The following is a 19095-nucleotide window of genomic DNA, read 5'->3' on the forward strand; positions in this document are numbered from 1 at the left end:
GAAAAGAACAAAAAACGAAAAAGAAAAAGAAAAAAAAAAAAAAAAAGCAAAAAAAAAGCATCTGTCCTGAAAAGGGATTCCATCACGTGGGAGGAAACGACGCGCTGATGACCAGCAACAAAAGAAGAGCGAATAAATTGATTGACGGATGAAACAGCACCTGCGACAATCATCCACCGCCCTTACTTTTGCTAAGATTAACTCCTCCATGACCTTTGAAACGTCCATGCGCCCCCCTGCGCGACAACTAAAAAAGCAGTCCAACTCTCCAATCGTCTCAACCACCGGACATCACTCTGCAGCGCACATGCTCGAGTAATGGGCGCTTGCTGAAGCACTTTTGGCCGGGGAAATTCCATGTCTTCATCTATCCATACGCTCTCCGTTTCTTCTATTTTCTTTTCCCCTGCCGCATTTAGTTCGTCTTTCCATTCGGCGCTGCTCTTGACACAGCCTCTCCATCATGTCCTGTTGGTAACCTACTACTTGTTCCCTTGACTTATATTGTAAGACCATTATGATTTGCTACCCGCCCTCTTCTCTTACTATACTTTCTGCCTACACCTTCTCAGCCTGTGTAGGCCCCCCATTTGCTATATATGGAGGCTTACTCTCTCTAGTTGTCCAGATGTGTCGATATATGCGCGCTGCAACTATAACGTTACTATATTTGCATTGATAAACCTGAGCTGCACTAGATCGCGATTTGTACTTGGTTTTTATATCTTACCACCAATAATTACCCTTCGATATGATGCACCAGCCGTTGACAAGCTCGTGCCCGTCGACCTCGGAGGGGCATGTCAAAGCCCCAGCGATTCATTTTCCTGACGGTACCGTCAAGCAATCTACTCTACTCCGGTCCCCGACCGTCCATCGGAATGGACATGTCAATCTAGACACATTCTCGCCAGTTAATGAAAACGGAAGCTTCGAATTCGATCGCGTCTTGAAAACTGGGAAGGTGCATCGTCGGGTTAAACATAAACATGTCAGCCTCGTTCCCCATCCACCTTGCAATCCACCGCTGACTCTGGTTGTTTAGGCATTCAGGGCCTCCTGGAAACAAGCCTATCTCGTTCTCCGCCCGAATCTGTTATCAGTCTACAAAGATGAGGAAGCGACAAGGTTGCGACTATCCATTACTCTATCAGAAGTAACCGCGATCGCTCCCGTTAAATCTCCTCGGTCAAATCGCCAGCATGTTTTTGGCATATTCTCCCCTTCTAAGAACTATCGCTTCCAGGCTCTGTCGGAAAAAGATGCGCAGGATTGGATCGAGCGCATTCGTGCCGAAACTCGCATAGACGAGGAAGAGGAGGCGTTTCTGGCCCTTTCCATGAAAGGAAACAATACAGCAACTAGCAAGCAACGGATCGATGATACCACCGATTTCTCGGATGTTGAGCATATGGGAAGGGCCAGCTCGCCTGAATTCGGACGGGCAAGCTCCCCTGGTGGACGTCTCACTGCCCACCAGAATTTCTCGGGACATGATATTACGTCTTACTCAGAATGGTCCGATGGCCCAGCGAGCAACTCCAGTGTTCGCCCCGTTTCAAGAACTTCAACAATTCCTAACTTACCTGTGTCTACTCCAGCGAGTGCACAGCCCATCTCTGCACGCGATATGGATCGGACCCAGGAACCAAATACTCGGCGTGACCCGGAGAGAGTTATCTGCAATGGGTATCTTCAGTGTCTTCGCATTAAGGGAGGGGTGCGCCAGTGGAAACGATTATGGGTTGTTTTACGTCCAAAGAGCCTTGGCTTCTATAAGGACGAACAGGTATGGAGATTTAACCCAATCCACTTTTGCTATATCTCAGGTCTTTTCTGCCGTACTGAATGAGTTAGAAGAAAACTGACTGGCTACCTTCCACAGGAGTATTCCGCAGTCAAGATACTTCCCATGGACCAGGTATTCGATGCCGCAGAAATTGACCCAATATCTCGTTCAAAACTCTACTGTCTCCAAGTTATCGAAGAGGAAAAATCATATCGTCTCTGCGCGGACGATGAAGAATCCCTAGCAAAGTGGCTAGGGTCCCTAAAGAGCGTTCTGGTCGCTCGCAAGAAACTCGAATCAGAGACCACGCCAGGAGCTGCGGCGGCGGCAGCAGCAGCCTGAACAATTGTACAACAATAATAACCCGACGGGTCTGGTAACAGTCCGATTGTCGCTCCCTTTTTCCACTTCCTTCATTGTGTCTCTCCTTAACAAATTCTCTTCATTGTCGAATTACTGCACACCTTATATACCTTCGTCAACTGTGTTCTCTTTTCTCATTGATCTGTTTACGACATACATACCCGACTTTACTGATGATATAGATCTATTTTCTTTTTTTCCCCTTGTGATCAGTCTAAAACCCCCGATTTTTGAATAATGCTGATAATGTTGATTTTACCGATGTTTATTTAATCCCCTGTACCGGTGGCAATATTTTGCATACCGAGAAATCACCATGGTGGAGTAGGTATCAAGCCGCAATGCTATTTTCCAGTGGCGGGTTGGATAATTTGCGTCCTTTATTGTTCTCTCTTATCTGCCACGTGATAGGGTCCTATTGTAATCTTATGTTCTGTTCTATTCTTATGGAAAACAAAGGATAGTTTTTTAACGAATTGGCGATTTGTGTGTATATATACGGTTAGATTCTGTTATTCTGGACTAACTTTAATCTAATTAGTTGCCCTGAGATCAGATGTATATCACCTCTCCGTCTCTTCTCCGGGAACAGCATCATAGTCTCCCGCTGACGTTTCCTCATTACTCTTCTCCTTACTTTCATGGTTCACAACTAAGAACGACAGGAACACGATCGCAGCGCCGACCCAATACAACGCGCTCGACGTCACGCCTTGAAGGAAGATCTGGCCCACAAGGGAGAGAGGGATGGTCAATGAGAGGCCGACGGTGACGACGAGAGGAGTCGTCAAGAGCATAGCGTAGGCCCAGCAGATGTCAGATAAAAGCGAGGATACGGAGTTAACCTTCAGAGATCAGATGTTAGTATAGTTCGGATATCATGTATATGAGAGAGGAACAGGGAAGCTAGTACCAAAATAATAGTCCAAACTTTGCCTGTTTCAGGAAGTGCAAATGTCTCGATTCCGGTGAAATGCATTATAATGAAACCGGGCCAAATGAGAATCATATTAATGAGTCCGACGAGACCAAAGAATAACTGCATGTTCACTCGGGACTCATCTCCGACTTGTTTTTTTAATACAATCGTATACACTCCGTACATGACCGCGCTGAATCCGGCCATGGCATCGCCGAGCGCGATCTCGGTGGAGCTTTTGTTCGGAAACCTGCCGCCGCTGCCATCATCTGCAGGGGGTGAGTCTGATGCAGATAGATCAACACGGGATATCAAAATAATCCCCACCAAGGAGGCGACGACGCCGGCGAGTTTGCGGACAGTGAATTTTTCAACACCAATGAGTGCGCCGAATATCAGGGTCCACACACCTGTAACCATAGATGTTAAAAATTCTACTCAAAGTTGATTTGGTTGATTGATGCATACCGCTGGTAGAAGTCAAAATGGTGGTGCTACCTACGGTCGTGTATTGCAGACAAGCCATGGCAAAGTAATTTGCCTGTTTGTGCATTCTGCGTCAGATCATGGAGCGTAGGGTATTCCGCAGTCTCGAGTTACTTACAAGGAACTACTTCAAGTTAGTATAGCCGTATAGGGGTTTCGCATATCGGACAGATTCTTACCCATAACATGCAAAATTGCAGGCTTAACTTTGCAGTCGCCCTCAAGCCCAGCTTGACAGATTCCTCTTCTTTTCCTCCTGAATCCAACGTAGCTGTATTCCATGTTTCAGGGTCTGCGGGCTCGTAAGCATTGTCCCGCCTTGTTGTTTCAGCATCCGGATCATGTGAATCAATGTGCCGCAAGAAACTTTGAAACGAGTGTATCTGGGAGAGCTTTCCCGAACGCCATAATCTCCAGACCCGACCAAGGATTATCGTAAAGAGAGGAAGCATAAACAACGAGGTGTTAATATACGTCACAAAGAACGGTTTGGGGTACGTATCGTCGGCGAATATCGTCTGGGACGCAGGTCAGTATGTGCGCGACTCAGGATGAAGACCCACAGAGAGAAGAAGTGCTTTCATCAAGATGTTTGTGAAGGGTCAGCATACACTAGCCAGGAAATTCGAAGCCGTCCACAGAACGACTACGATCAGAAGCAACCCGATGCCAAGTGTTCGTCTTGCGACACCAGTGGACATTCTGGCAAAGGTATCCATGGAGAGTATTAGCCAACGAAACTATGTACAAAAGATCGAAAGGTGAAGACGCCGGCGTGTAGATAAACTTGTAGAAGCCCCATTCATCAAGATTATCAATCGAGTACTTTTTCGCGCTTCGGACCCAACCGGAGAGGCAAGACGTATCTCGTAAGGCCAGCGCTCAGGATAACGAAAGAGTTCAGGGTGGATCACGGAGCGCAATTGTGGAAGCACAGATAGAGCTCAGCTGTGCCAGCAGGTGACGCGACCACCCTGTGAATTAATCATGGGATGTCCTAGAGTCAAAGGGGGAAAAAAGAAACAAATGGGGTTAACCCCAGACCATGGATGATAACGTAGTTCGGCGGAAGGCCCACCGCCTAAGGATCACGGGATATCACCATTGTCTATTGCGCCTTTGGGAATAGATCGACAGGGTCCCGGACATTCATTGTTCCCTCGTGATGATACTACTAGTAGGTACGTACTCTGGCAACCCCAATCTCAAAATAGTTATATTCCAGACTCCTCAAACAATATGATTAGACATTGGCTGTAAACACTAGGAAAAAGAAAACACGACTGGCAAAGGATATCCCCATGCGACCCAGCAGACAACGCATGAGATAGGAACTTCATACATGAAGTATTCCCAAGATATATAGACTTAGCATTTGGGGGAAACAACCCGTTCCCCAAGCCCGACAACAGAGAAAGGAAACAACAACATCTCTACAAAAGAAACTCAAAATGCAAACGGAAAGCTGCAAATGTCGGCCATGGATTGTAAATCATTGAAAAGTCATGTCCATCACTAGGGTATCAACAGGCACATCCATCGCGTTCACTATCAAGGTGGATGTTGATAGGGTCACTGAATTCACCACTAAATTCTTCGGCCTCTTCTTGCGCCAAAGCACTCCTAGCGATGACTTGCGTGTGCGTCAGCATGTGGCAGGAACATGAAGAACGAGCGAGCTGTTGAAGAGGACCGACTTACCTTCAAAAGCCTGTTCAACGTTAACAGCTTCCTTGGCACTAGTTTCGAAGTAAGGGATATTGCCCTTGGATTGGCAAAACGTCATAGCGCGTTTCGAGGAAATCATTCGTTTGCTCTCCTCGACATCGATCTTGTTACCAATAACGACCTATATCATTGTCAACCTTGAGTCGGAAATCAAAAGCAGGAGAAAAGAATAGAAAATTAACAAATAAAAAAATAAAAAAAGAAGGAATAGTTAAGTAGGGAAACATACGAAAGGGAAATTCTCAGGATCTCTCGGGCTTGCTTGGATAAGAAATTCATCTCTCCAGCTGTCCAGAGCCTCGAAACTCTTGGAGTTGTTCACATCGTATACCAAAACACAGCAGTCGGCTCCTCGGTAAAACGCAACACCCAACGATTGAAAACGTTCTTGGCCCGCAGTATCCCAGATCTATTTGTCACAGGTTAATCACCCGTTTTGTTGTATCGAGAATTGATGGGACACATGCCTGCATTGTTACCAGTCGGTCGTCTACTAGAACTTCCTTGGTAAGAAAATCCGCGCCGATTGTTGCCTTGTAGCTGGCGCTAAACTTCTTGTTGACCTGTTGGCGGATATCGTTGTCAGCGGGATACGGTACTACACATGATCCTCCTGCACTGAAGGTCACTAACATATTGATTCATCAAACTCGTTTTACCGACGCCGCTATCACCAAGAATAATCACCTAGAAGATAAGATGCACGTCAATAAGAGTAGTTTAGCCGTAACGCTGGCATGGTGACCTTACCTTAAGAAGAACCTTCTTCCGTGACGACATGGCTGTGGCTATGTAGAGATAAGACGGTATGCGCGGTGGGAGATAATATGAAGCGGCGCAAATGAAAAAGGAAGGTGTGAGTAGCTCTCTATGGAGTATGGAGATCGAGGGGATCTGGTGGGTGTTGTAAGTTCCCCCTGTCCTAGCAAATAGTTGTGAAGTAGCTGGGGAAGGATGAGTGAGTGAGTGAGAGAGAGAGAGGACCGGAGTAGTAGTTAGTAGTACTAGTCTTAAGTTGGACGGTAACGAGCCGAAGCTAATGGGAGGCGGTTGGTTTCGATGATGCATGACGCTGGGGCGGTGGAGCAGGCGGTGTGCACGTGTTGCTGCATCGTCCGATCATTTCACCAACGGTCCACCGTTATCTGTACAAGAAGTTGTGCGTGTCTCCTTTTAGAGAACACCTCGAAAACCCTTGACAAGGCCTTCCGTACAGGTCCGACTACTAGTAACAACTGTACCGCGTTCCTAATTTGCTGCGTGACTAACTCGTGTCACAATGTATCCGTGATTTAAAGCTGCTCTATTCGACAGCGCTTATCGTGATTATCAATGGCCCACTGGAGAGAGGAGTACTCCGCCGCTCTGGCGGCTCGCGATCGACGAGAAAAAGCCAACGTTGCTATCTTAAATGCCTGTACGCCTTGAAGGGACAGCTGTGTCTGGAGCGTAATATTCCCACGTGGTTCCTCATTCTCACTGACAAATCATCCATTGCTACAGATACACAACTTGCCGATCGGACCGGCCGTATAGCAACAGCTGTCAATAGCACCCAAAGCTCTGCCCCGACAGAGAGCCACAATGATATTCCCCAATCCCTAGTGCCAGACCCCAAGAAAAAAGGTGTAGCGTCGTCAGGACTTTCTCCCCCGGATGCTCTAGCTGCAGCGCGCACAGATCTATCTGAGGCGCAACGGTCCCGATCAGAGCTACAGGATCGGCTTACTCGCGCAACGGCCGAGCTGGAGAAACTGCGAAAACGAAGCTCGCAGGACTCACGTCGTATTGGTGCACTAGAGAAAGAAGTTGCTCAGTTGCAACTGCGACTGAAGGACAGGGACGAAGAGTTGAAGGGAAAAGCTAAATTGCTAGATGTACGACACTTTGCTCTGTACCCTACCGGATCTCTTGACTAAACTATTATCAGGATTTCCAAGATGAGCTTGCATCTCTAAACCTGCAGCTCAATATGGCTGAGGAGCGGTCCAATAGGCTACAGAAGGAAAACCAGGAGTTAGTCGACCGTTGGATGGCAAGGATGGGCAAAGAAGCGGAGGCGATGAACGAAGCCTCGCGATTTTCTTGATTTTTACGAGATTTGTGACAGCAGAGACAATTTTTATTGTTTCTATAACTCTCCCAGACCGGGGTAATATTGCGGGCTTCCTCGAGTCTATATCCAGATCTATATCAACCTTATCTATACCATATTCATGATACCCACCTATTCACCGACTCCCGATGGCGCGCAATTCAAGCAATGCAGTATCTTGTACGATGTGCCACGAAAACCCAGAATATTTCAGGAGAGGACAGAAGAGGCCCCTGGGCACAACAGGTGAAGAGCCGAAAACAGACATCCCAAAGAAATGAAGAAACCATGCCAACATTTATACAAGAACAGTGGTATCATATCTTCAAGACAAGTAGCTATTTCCAAAAAGAAACAAGAAAGAGAGGAAATATAAGGAAGAAAAAGGTAAGAATAGGGAAATAATACACCGAAGAAAGGCCTACAGGGAATTGTATGTAGTATTTATCAACCCAGGATAAACAAAACGTACCAAGAGTAAGAAGGGGGAAAGATACCCAAAAACCAGTTTGTTGGTGACCGCGCAGTGAATAGGCGGGCATCTCACCCCATGCTCTCTGCAAAAGCTCTCAATCTAGAGCTGTCTTTGGTAGCGATGAAATAAGTGCCACCAACGTCGGTCCAGCTGACACTGTTGGACCAATATTCCCTCTGCTTTACCTTAAGAAGATTAATTGGCGAATTTAGATTCCGAGACTGGATTTTATGGCCTGCAGGGACGAATGACTTGAGGGACACGATTTGACAACCCTCTTTCATGTCCAGGAAGTGGTTGATCAACTCGTTGTTGAGTTGCGGAGTAAAGGCCTGGTTGTTGATCAAGATGACATCTGCGCGCTTTAGGACATCGATGATACTCTGTTCTTTGAGGAAATCGCCCCGAACGAGATGTGTTTTCCCCGGTGCAATTCCCCATAGGCGACATCGAGCCTTGAACTCGGTCTGTTGGAGCTCGGCAAGTTCACATGCATTCTGCATCATTTCGCAGCCCCAGCTTTCACACCCAATCTCCAGTGCCGCCTGCAAAACAACGTTACCCACGCCAGATCCTAGATCGACGAAAACCTGGCCCGACTTCAATCCCGTCTCTTTGAAAATGGTACTGATGAAACGAGGTAGCAATTCTCCGTAGACATTGTCCGTTCCGTTCTCATATTGACGGAGTGATTCAACCCGAGGTGACACAGTGCGCGAATAAATTTGGGTTAAAATCCTCTCGACGAGTGGCAAATTCAGCCGATGAGTCGAGTCTAGTTTTTTTGCGATACTACCATCGCGCCTTAATCGTTCAATCGCATCATTATAATCGGTTACAACAGTTCGAAACTCCGCTTCGGACGCGTGGGCGAGCGCTCGTCGTAGCCTTCTCTTAATCCCAGTCGACTCATTATCAAAATAGTCCGCCTCGTCTTCCGATATGTAATTTTGTGACACAGTTTCGATGACTTGGAATATATCGTCGATAGGTCTAAAATCGTCTTTGTCACGGGGTACAACAAGGTTGTATCTGTTGTACGAAGTAAACTCGTTAGCAAATCCCGCGTACCATCAATGCTATTTTTGCATAATATCATACCTTTCTTTCGGGGAAGCGCTTGGATACTGTAACAATATCTCGGTAGGCCGGCCCGTGCCCCCAAAAGCTGGTTTGAAACACCCCGCCTTTTGGACAGATGTGATGTCAGCTGCATGCACTATCGGCAATGACTTAACTCCTGCTTCGGAGAATGCCTTCAAGGAACGTAGCCGTCTCTCAAAATCTGGCTCCGCACTGTCGCCCGTTCTCGCGCGCTTACGAACTTCGAACGACGTATCCGTGTCACTGGAATCATCATCACTGGAAAGTCGCTGTTCTGGAGTTTGTCGCTTTCGATTCTGTGACGGAGTGTTCAATCGCCGTTTCGAAGATGTAAGGTCTGGATCTCTCGAGACTGACCTGCTCCCCGATCCTTGCATCTTCTTCGGCTTATCAGAGGGCGAGGCACGCGATGATGTACCCGGTGTCAGTGATGACGTCCTTGAAGGAGGCGCAGGCCGTGTCTGAACAACTTTACGTATCTGAGGCTTCTTTGGTTGTAAAGAGAAGCCTCCTCCTTTTTGGAGGTGGTCAAAGAATCCCATCGAGTAAAGCTGGACGCGCCGCACTCAGGCGGGGATGTACTGTACAGAACCAATATGTGTGACGGTATATGGACAAGTGGGGGGAGCAGTTAAAATATTTGAGGTAGCATATGTACTGGAAAAAACAGAGAAAGAATATCTGAAAGAATGGAATAACGAGCGCGAAAATGCAAAACGAGTTAAAAGAGGGTAGAAAGAGAAGGAAAAGACCGTTGACCGAGCGGAAATGTCAAAGAAAAGAGCCGCGCAAAGCCTTAGCCAAAAAGTAGCGGCGATCGATAAAGGTTCAGCGCCGCCACTCTGGGCCGCATGTCTTTTTAACCTTAGGCACACCCGCTTTCCGTCGACTCGGATCTCTAAGCCGCCCACCCCGCGTGTACTAGTAGTAATAGTTGCTTTCCCCTGTATACATTATCTTTGATGGAATCTAAGCACATAGCATACGGATTTCGCTGACACAACAATTCTGTACATGGATATATATAAAATGCTGTAATATGCGGTTTCTATACATACACACCCCTCAAATGGGTATCAAATTTTGCTGGAACTTAATTACACCGGCGGGTCACGACGCATGATATTCGTCTATGACCTTCACTCCCTTTACTTTTGTTTCTTCTTCGCAAGACGCTTCTGGGCTCGGACATCCTTCTTCATACGGGAATCCACAATCTTATATTTGCCCTTCACCCCGCGTGGACGACCAGAGATACCCCTGTTGTTGCCCTTGGCCACGACCAGCTTCACCTGCTGCTTAGGCTTCTTCTTGGTCGCCTTGCTCATCAACTTCGAAATGGCCTGTGACTTGTCACGTTCGCTGAGTGCCTCATCATCTGCCAGCAATGCAGACTTCTTGCGCAGTTTTTCCAGCTTCTGCGCAGCCTTGAACTTCTTTCGACCCTTGGCTTCCATGACCTTCTTGATTGGTCGAGCGTTAATGGCACGCATTTTCTCCTTGATTGCAGCCGCAGCAGCCTTGGTGATGGGTCGATTTTGTTTACTATGCTTTGTCTCATCGTCGAGGAACCACTCCGGTAGACCATCAACATCTCGGAAAGAATACCGATTGAACCCATCATCCATCACGTCATGCGACTTCTTTTCACCACTAGCCATCTGCTGAGCCAGGGCCATGGCTTCCGCAGTGATAATATCGATGTCTATGTTTATAGTTAGCAACAACAGAAACAACCGTATAATCTGATATAGTAACACTCACCAAGTTGACCATTTTCCTTCCGAGGCTCATCGAGTTCCTCAGGTTCCTCATCCGAAGAGTCCAAGACCATTTGTGTGCCTGTCTTCGCATCCTTTGCCTTCTGCTTCTTGGAAGCAGGATTCTCGATCTCCATATGGTCATTGTCGTCCTCGCCCATCTCAATGACACTATCCTCATCAGCATCCTCATCCTCAACGTCATCAACATCCTCTAAGCCCTGGAAGATGTCCTGGTCAAAGAACATGGCAGCATTATTAGACAGTGTTCCATTCTTCGGAGGTGCAACGCTCGTCGCATTCGCTGAACCAAATTCGGAGTCTTCGTTATCTGACTCTTCGTTACCCGACTCCGAAAAGCCCTCCCACTCATCGGCTTCGAAATCCTTCCTGGCTTTCTTGGCTCTTAGTTTCGTATCCTTGTCCTCTTTGCGATCTTGGTATTGCTCGTATAGTGAATCGAGCTCTCTTTCTAGTCGATCGCCTTCATCATCACTCTCGGCATCGGCATCGGTTTCTGAATCTTCACTTTCACTCTCAATCGCCACTTCTTTCCCAGCAGCGATTGTATCCCTGGCACCCTCTCTCTCGACACGTTTAAGTGAAAACGGTGCATCATCTCCAAGGGGACCAATTTGCTCCATACCAATATCCATAGGGGTTGTCATATGCATCTGCATGCGGACGATCTCCTTGCGCTTCTTTTCATTCTCCTTCCGTCTCTCCTTTTTCGCCTTGGAGCTTTCCTTCTCCCGGAGGCGCTGCAGTTCTTCTTGAATGGCCAGCTCTTCATCCATTGGGGCAATTTCGGCCACTTCCTCGGGCTCATCCTTTTTGGCCTGCCCTCCCTTCTTCACGACAAGGCCAAATTTCTCACGGACTTTCAATCGCCACCGTAGTAAGTTGCGGAATTCCTTTTTGCCCAGCACTTTCAAATCTTCACAGCACGTGCGAATTTCATCCGTCGTTTCTTCCAACCGGTTGAGTGTGCTCAATGCGATATCTCCATTGAGGGGCTGTTGAAAGCTAAGTTTGTTGTATTGGCCGAGAATAGCAATTGGGTCGGTTGTATTAATGAATTCGGTGACGGGTATCTCCTTAAATTGCGTCCAATCGCCTTCCTCGTAACCATCTCTTTTGCGCTTCTTCTTCTCAGGGTCAAACACACGAGCCTCGTTATTTGGGGTTGGATCAGCCAGTTCTGCGAATACGTGCTTCGGATCAAGGAACTTAGGGTCCATGCGCTTCGGTGCCTTAAAGCCACGGCAGACAACGAAGATTTCGGCGGAGACATTTCGAGACGAGGGGGGCTTTGTGGCTTCCACCGACGTGAACAATTGCTTGAAAACCCACAACAACGCATTGTAGTCCTTAGACCGGAAGACTTTAGTGACAAAGGTACCACCCTCAACCAGGAATTCCGTAGCCAATTTCATCGACTGCAGGACCAGCTCTGCTTGCGAGAACGCGTCCTGAACCCACGCTGTACCGACGTTTGGAGCACCATCGTGAAGTACTGTATCCGCCTTCCAATGTTTCAAGTGTTGTCTGATAGTGGTGCGACACTTCTCGGTCGTGATATCGCTCTGGAAAGTGATAACTCGTGGAATTGGCTTGATGGGGGCGAGATCGACACCGATGATAATACTTTGGGCGGGCATACACTCCGCAGCCACTTGACACCATGACTATGTATTGTTAGAGAATAATGTTGGTACAAAAGATGCATCCACACTTACACCTGGTGCAGCACAAAGATCGAGAACGACCTTGCTCTTCTCCAAGAAACCATATTTCTTGTTCAGCTGGATCAGCTTGAACGCAGCTCTAGCTCTGTACCCCTTCTCCTTCGCAAGGCGATACCACTTATCCAAACGACCCTTACCATGCTACTCGTAGTCAGTAAACGGGTTATCTTCTATCATTTTTATAGAATTCTCCAGCGTACCTTCTTCTGGATCGCCATTTTCAAAGACGGGTAGTCGAGGTAGGCTCGACAAAAAGACCCGAATTGACAGAATGATGTTGGTAGACTGGTATTGATATAAAAAACGAGAGAAAAAGTTATCGGCCGCCTGGATCTCGACTCCACACCGCCCGTAGAATAATTTTTTTTTACCCTTTTCTGTCAGCTGTGGCGGTGGCTGATCACTAGCCACAGCTATAAACCCCAGGCACCAAAGGCGGTCAGGGATCGGGATTCCATGTGACGTGATATCACCTCTATTGGGCCGACTAAATCTCTCTCTTTTCCCCCGTGGCTTTGACTCGACGCAGATCATCAGCAGGCACCACCGCCCCATGGCTTATCTCCCACTACTGTAGTTCTGGAGGCCCCTGTCCTCCAAATTTGCTCAACAGATTCTGTGCAGTTCATGGTATGGTAATGTTTTACATTCTACTTTCATGGCGCCCACGGGTTCTCGCAAGAGAGTAAAGTCCATTCCGTCAGTTGCGGAATCACAATCATCAAACGATGGGACGACAATACCGTCGATAGACAGAGGACGCTCGGGCTCACTGAAACAAGGAGGTAGTGGAGTAAGTTTAAGAATTTCGTATAATTTTACAAAGCGCATTATTCTACTGCCTTTGTCTCTGTATTCTGGTAGCTGATTTATGGGTTGCTCTCATAGAACTGGTACCCAGGAGCCTGGCCCGTTTCCAAATCATCTAAAGCGGCCCCAGTTACCGAGGTTGCCCGTGAGAGCATCTCGGTTGCCCAAAACGTAGCTTCAAGTCTCACTTCCTTGCCAGTGTCGCAGCTTGCCTCTCCTAAACACCCCCGAAATCCTTCTCTGCAACTTACAAGAAAAGTTGGCCCTTCGACTCGCTCCCTTCCTGCCGACGCCACCACAACCCGGATCAATATCGCATCCGATGGCACTGCGTCTTCACCAGCAATAGAAGCCCAGCCCAACTCTACTGCTTCAGCAACCGAATCAACAACTAAGGAGTCGTCAAATGACGGAGGCGCCAGCACGGGACACAGCATTGATAAGGATCAACCGGATGTTGCGACTGAGACGAATGCAGGGTCTGGGGAGGTAGAAGCTTGTCACGAACAAACGCCGTCACAACCAAGTGGGTGGTTTTCATGGGTCTGGGCCCCCTCCAGGATTGAAACCCTTCCTGATAATTCCCCGGAAGATTCAGCCCCAGCCCTAGTGGACCAAACTGCGGAAAATCAGACTTCAAAAGAGGAGGACACTGCACCTGCTAATCAAGATCAAGCAGACGAAACAAAGCCTCCTGAAACGGCAGAGATTGCCGACACAGCACAGAAGCGATCTTGGCTCCAGATGTGGTACGGCTCCTCATCGTCAAAGGGTTTAGAAGAACCCCATCGTGAGAATCCACCAGCAGTTGATGAATCGGCACACCCTGTTTATACATCACCTATATCAAATGAAAATGTGGACGAGCCCACCGCAGATAGTTCAGCAGATGCACCTACTAAAAGTGCTAAGCCATCAGGCTGGTCTTTCTGGTTCCGAGACACTTCACAAGACACTTCGCAGGCGAAGTCCCAAGAAGTACAGTCCATTGAAGCCTCTACTACCCAGGATTCCATAATACAGAAACCCAAGGATGATCCTGAATCAGAGCCGGAGCAAAAAGTAGAGCTCTCAAAGAAGGGAACTCTTAAGATAAAGTCTCCCAAAAGCAATTCTGCTCTTCCGGAACAGGTTGTTTCTGGGCTAGATTCCAGCTCCACTGCTCCTGCAGTGAATACGTCCGAAGCAACTGCTTCAAAGCATCTACAGAAAATTTTACCTAACCAGGTTCTTCCGCGTTTCAGAGACACCTTCGCCTTGCAAGAGAAGCCTAGTCTTTTACAGACGATAGGGCGATTCTTGCACTACAACAAGGAGCCAGACAATAGACATGTTTACATGATTAAGGACACACCAACCATCAAAAGAGCATTGGCCATAGGAATACACGGGTACTTTCCCGCCCCGTTAATTCGGAGTGTCCTTGGTCAGCCGACGGGTACATCTATCAGATTTTCGAATATGGCCGCAGATGCTCTTCAAAACTGGGCAGATGATCATGCATATACGTGCGATATTGAAAAGATAGCGTTAGAAGGCGAAGGTCGCATTGCTGAGCGAGTGGATTTATTGTGGAAGCTACTGCTCAATTGGATGGAAAAGATAAGGCAGGCAGACTTCATACTGATTGCATGCCACAGTCAGGGTGTTCCTGTTGCAATAATGTTAGTTGCAAAGTTAATATCTTTTGGGTGCCTTAACACTTCCCGGGTCGGTGTATGTGCCATGGCTGGTGTTAACATGGGGCCTTTCTCCGATTATCGATCACGATGGATTAGTGGCTCTGCTGGTGAGCTTTTTGAATTTGCATTGCCTCACAGCCAAGTTTCAAAGGATTATGAGGCAGCGCTCAAAACGTCTCTTGATTTCGGTGTACGGATTTCATATATAGGGAGTATCGATGACCAACTCGTTTCTCTAGAGGTATGTACTCTCTAGTGTTCATCAGCAGTTTTTGCGAAACAACTAATGTTAGTTTCTAATGGCAGTCATCGCTGTTTTCGCCGGTGGCTCATCCGTATGTCTACCGAGCAGTATTTGTCGACGGTAGAGTACATGCTCCAAGTTTGTATGTTGTTCCTACTTCAAGTGCTTACGCTTGTTTTTGGAGCCGTTGCTGATATATCTCGCAGCTTATCACATTTGGTCGGGTTTGCTCTTAAGCTCCGAAATCTTGGACTCCCAGATCACGGCCTGATCCGCGAATTGAGTTCGCCTTTAGCAGGTAGTCTGTATAGTGGCGAAGGCCACTCACGTCTCTATGATGACGAAGCTGTGTATCGGTATGTTACTTTTGCTCGAGTTAGAGCTCATTAGGCTAATGTTGTCTTAGGCTGGCTATTGAATTTGCTCTGGAAACGTCGAATGTCCAGGATGCAACGCTTAGCATCAAGCGAAGCCCCCCTGCTTCGTCCGTGAACCCTTACATCCTTCCGTTCGCCATGCGCGGCCTCCTTGAAGAAGAGTATGTCCGACGCGAACTTTATGAAGAAACGATGGAACTTCTACGACAGTTTGACGACTGGAAACCGACCAGCAAGGTTCTAAAGGATGTAAAGTTCCGATTGGAAGGAATCCGCTCAAAGCTTTAACCACAGTTCCGCACTCATACATACCCTCTCGATCAACACTCCACTGACAACTACTAAATCCTGCCCCAGCCTGGTGTGGTTTGCTATTGCACATCTTAGGCAGCCTTGTTTTTTTCGTACACTTTGTACACTTCTTTGGGTGGAGAGTTGCAAAAAGAAAAACAATAGAGCTCATTCCTATGCAACGGTGGATCTTAAATAGAATACTTTGCTTTCTGCTGCACAGATATCGATTACAATGTTGGGAACATAATAGATGCGAAATATCTTACCCTTCCTATGAACCTGGTGCGCTCTACAGACATGGATACTATTATAGCCGCCATTGGTAGAATATTTGAAAGGAGATGATTGTTCGTAGTTATCGTCATTTAAAAATGGTACAGGCAAACCCCCGTGTTCCGTTGCCCAAAGATATATAACGCCGTATATGAATATTATAAGGGGTTCACTTTTTGTTTGAGTTATACTTTATCCATCCATCCCAATTCCGATGTACCAGATATCTAACCCCATGGAAAAGATGTATCGCGCCCCACCGCGATGAAGCAAAAGAACGGTAAAATGGGTATGAGAGCGAACTCGACAGTTAAAAGGAAATAAAAGACAATAGGATAAAGAAACCAGAGAGAAAATTACGGTTGAGGGAACGCCGTTTGATATGCACCTTCGATTTCATCTAGGTTGATGGTTAGTCTGCGGCGCTCATGATATGTATGGAGCATGCATAGGAATAAGACCTACCTCTCATGCCGTCTAACGCCTCAAAAGCAGCCGCATAATTGGTCACGGTAGCAATGATTCGCTCTAGTCCTTGTCGGAGTTCTTCGATCAATCGATCCGAGGGAGTAGTCTTATTCCCATAGTCTGGTGACAGCTGCTTTTCTACGCGCGCTTTGTAGAATATCATTAGCATAGCGTAGCTGCCTTGCATCAAACAGCAGGCAAATGATGGCATAGTTCGAGGAAGCTGGTTCGGTGGTTGTAACGTCATCCCCTGCGGGCTCTTTGGCTCGTTCATAATTGGTTGCGGTATGGGTAGACTTGGGAACATGCGTGAGATCAGCAGAGCAGCCCTAAGGCAAACTTTGGCAGAGTGTTGGATGCTGAATGGGAATCCACTGGTAAACGAGTATTGGGAGATCGACTGATAATCCGAGGATGTAGATGAAGCGGTGGAAGGGGTGTATTCGCTCGACGGCTGTTGAAATGGTTCCAAACCTCCGCATGAGCATCGAATGTCAGTGATTCCATTCTGCGCTCTGGAATCCTTGGCAGAATTGCATGCTGCTAGGCTGTTGGAGTTGGCTGCGGTTAGGTCACAATGTTTCTTGATGAAGATAGGGATGTCTGAAAATGCTCTAAAGCGGTGGGTTTTTATTTGTGCGCTAGAATAAGATCAGTGATATGTTGGAACGTGATTTCTTATGCAAATACCTACCTGGATAACTTGATCCGTGAGATTGAACGTATACTTTGAGCTGTTGTGAATTCCATACCATCACTACAGTTCATGGACGGAGGAACAATAGGAAGCAAGTTAGACTGTGCCAATGCTGAGCTTGCCCATGCGTCGAGCTGCTGCATCCGTTCGTAAATGTAGGGCATATTGGTCCTTGTTGAAATACATTTGTTCAGGTCAATTACGAACTGAGTTGCTGAAACTAGCACTTGCTGAGCTTGCATCAGAACAGCCCAACCCTGTAGATCATGTTAAAGGTCGCCCCTTCAGCTGAGGTCCGCACAGGACCTCCAATTGGTGAAAGGGCGCAGGTAAAACTTACATCGGGATCAGCGGCAAAGCGCGGATAAGGTGTTACAAATTGAGGATCATTCGCAACAATGGCCAGCGGCTGGTTGACCTCGTTAACGGCTAAACCATCAAAGGAATGAGAGAGGCGGTATATTCCTGGGGAAAAACTCACTGTTGTGCTGACAATCGACCCTTGGAGAACGCAGTAGTACTATAGTAAAAAACAAGATTAGCGGAATAGACATGATTCTAATCAAACCAGACATACGGTCATCCACCAAGCTCTTCTACGAGCTTCCGCGAACTCATCATACTCTTCTCCCAAAGAATGCAGAGACATGTCCAGCGCGATCGCCAATGCTTGACCCGCACGGTATCGCATTTTAAGCAGATTTCCTCGCTGAGTGTATTCGTATACGGAGAGAACCAACAGCGCAAGAATAGATTCAAGTTCCACGGGTGCATGGGGATGGAAGCTCTCCCTGTTGATGAGAGGGCGTTCACTTGAGAGCGCCTGTGAGGGATCGGTAGAAGAGGCATGGAGCTCACAATCTGCTTCGATGCTAGAATTGGCCAATTGGGAGAACGTATGTGCATATGTCCTACGGCGGATAACAGAGGCAGGAGACGAGGGCTCCAAGTCACTCGGATGGGGTATGAGGGCCAAGACTGCAGACAAAGCAAGGCTAAGAGGGGACCGTGGTCTGTACAATAGAAGAGGTTCTTCTGTCGGAGATTCGGAATAGGAACCAACCGCATCCAATGGCCTGTCTGGAGAGGCGGGGGCTGCCCTGGGCGGAAGGATAGGGAAATAATGATGAATAAAGTCGTAATAGGCGTTGAGTCTGCCTGGGAGATTAGAAGGGACCAGTAGTCTGGTTGGGGCAATGTAAAACCCACATGTCGTGTTCAGAGCCGTACGTCCTTACCAAGGACTGGGTTGATATGTTAGACGGCGAGGGGGTTGGCTCCATTTGTGCAGGTGGATGACCAGCATCGTGGGGGATAAAGAGGTCAGCGAACATTGACTGAACATCCGACGGGAAATCCAAGCTTCTCAGCCCGGCCCCTGGTACCGACAGCCCATCGATCTGACCAAACATGCCCGTCGCTGTACCTGAGTGAGTATTGGCTGATTCTAGCTCTAGGATTTTACGCATCATCACGTACACTCATCGAAGCCGGATGCTGCCGGGTGAATGGTCGAACTGTGAGCATCATCTTGTGGAACAATTCCTTCCGGGGAGATGGAGGATGCCCTTTTCTTCTTCCTTGGACCGCCTCGTTTACTAGGCAGATAGGAGCATTTCCTTCTTTTGCCGAGACACTTTTCATAGAAGTGATTGTCTCAGTAAACGACTTTATAATGTACTTTGTGAGGATAGTGTATGGCAGAGTGGAGAAAAGATTGGAACACGGGGGAACAGACACCATTCAACAGGAGCAAGAACAGACATAGAAAAGAAGCCCGAAA

The 19095-nt window shown here is 47.5% G+C and overlaps 8 protein-coding genes across 8 annotated transcripts; 3 read left to right on the forward strand and 5 right to left on the reverse strand.

Moving 5' to 3' along the window:
• The first annotated feature begins 628 nt into the window (after positions 1-628).
• On the forward strand, positions 629-2420 carry BDV27DRAFT_82706 (PH domain-containing protein). The gene is made up of 3 exons (XM_032077711.1): positions 629-991; positions 1046-1789; positions 1886-2420. The coding sequence occupies exons 1-3, from the start codon at positions 752-754 to the stop codon at positions 2129-2131; spliced, it is 1230 nt and encodes a 409-aa protein (XP_031920709.1). The 5' UTR covers positions 629-751; the 3' UTR covers positions 2132-2420.
• Positions 2421-2453: 33 nt separating this feature from the next.
• On the reverse strand, positions 2454-4599 carry BDV27DRAFT_82719 (DMT family transporter). The gene is made up of 6 exons (XM_032077712.1): positions 4169-4599; positions 3737-4075; positions 3676-3681; positions 3540-3612; positions 3066-3481; positions 2454-2997 (listed from the first exon to the last, which is right to left on the reverse strand). Exons 1-6 carry the CDS (start codon positions 4274-4276, stop codon positions 2716-2718), a joined length of 1224 nt encoding a protein of 407 aa, XP_031920710.1. The 5' UTR covers positions 4277-4599; the 3' UTR covers positions 2454-2715.
• Positions 4600-4755: 156 nt separating this feature from the next.
• On the reverse strand, positions 4756-6300 carry rab7 (Rab family GTPase YPT7). The gene is made up of 6 exons (XM_032069353.1): positions 6036-6300; positions 5919-5972; positions 5753-5848; positions 5515-5694; positions 5259-5406; positions 4756-5190 (listed from the first exon to the last, which is right to left on the reverse strand). Exons 1-6 carry the CDS (start codon positions 6063-6065, stop codon positions 5081-5083), a joined length of 618 nt encoding a protein of 205 aa, XP_031920711.1. The 5' UTR covers positions 6066-6300; the 3' UTR covers positions 4756-5080.
• A 317-nt stretch (positions 6301-6617) lies between these two features.
• Positions 6618-7374, forward strand: BDV27DRAFT_164339 (ATG16 family protein; the record flags this gene model as incomplete). Its single annotated transcript, XM_032073677.1, has 3 exons — positions 6618-6702; positions 6789-7162; positions 7216-7374. 3 exons carry the CDS (start codon positions 6618-6620, stop codon positions 7372-7374), a joined length of 618 nt encoding a protein of 205 aa, XP_031920712.1.
• Positions 7375-7854: 480 nt separating this feature from the next.
• dot1 (histone methyltransferase DOT1) lies at positions 7855-9745 on the reverse strand. Its single transcript, XM_032077713.1, has 2 exons — positions 8957-9745; positions 7855-8887 (listed from the first exon to the last, which is right to left on the reverse strand). The coding sequence occupies exons 1-2, from the start codon at positions 9499-9501 to the stop codon at positions 7924-7926; spliced, it is 1509 nt and encodes a 502-aa protein (XP_031920713.1). The 5' UTR covers positions 9502-9745; the 3' UTR covers positions 7855-7923.
• Positions 9746-9954: 209 nt separating this feature from the next.
• On the reverse strand, positions 9955-12752 carry spb1 (rRNA methyltransferase spb1). Its single transcript, XM_032069354.1, has 4 exons — positions 12668-12752; positions 12459-12608; positions 10724-12407; positions 9955-10664 (listed from the first exon to the last, which is right to left on the reverse strand). Exons 1-4 carry the CDS (start codon positions 12683-12685, stop codon positions 10108-10110), a joined length of 2409 nt encoding a protein of 802 aa, XP_031920714.1. The 5' UTR covers positions 12686-12752; the 3' UTR covers positions 9955-10107.
• A 240-nt stretch (positions 12753-12992) lies between these two features.
• On the forward strand, positions 12993-16169 carry BDV27DRAFT_82819 (uncharacterized protein). The gene is made up of 5 exons (XM_032077714.1): positions 12993-13260; positions 13356-15200; positions 15266-15345; positions 15410-15559; positions 15610-16169. Exons 1-5 carry the CDS (start codon positions 13126-13128, stop codon positions 15866-15868), a joined length of 2469 nt encoding a protein of 822 aa, XP_031920715.1. The 5' UTR covers positions 12993-13125; the 3' UTR covers positions 15869-16169.
• Positions 16136-19095, reverse strand: BDV27DRAFT_138998 (uncharacterized protein). Its single transcript, XM_032069355.1, has 8 exons — positions 18792-19095; positions 18522-18732; positions 17890-18466; positions 17794-17832; positions 17653-17721; positions 17310-17569; positions 16613-17256; positions 16136-16547 (listed from the first exon to the last, which is right to left on the reverse strand). The coding sequence occupies exons 2-8, from the start codon at positions 18722-18724 to the stop codon at positions 16504-16506; spliced, it is 1836 nt and encodes a 611-aa protein (XP_031920716.1). The 5' UTR covers positions 18725-18732; positions 18792-19095; the 3' UTR covers positions 16136-16503.

The sequence above is a fragment of the Aspergillus caelatus genome (assembly GCF_009193585.1).
Source record: "Aspergillus caelatus strain CBS 763.97 unplaced genomic scaffold BDV27scaffold_423, whole genome shotgun sequence".
In the NCBI taxonomy this organism is placed as follows: domain Eukaryota; kingdom Fungi; phylum Ascomycota; class Eurotiomycetes; order Eurotiales; family Aspergillaceae; genus Aspergillus; species Aspergillus caelatus.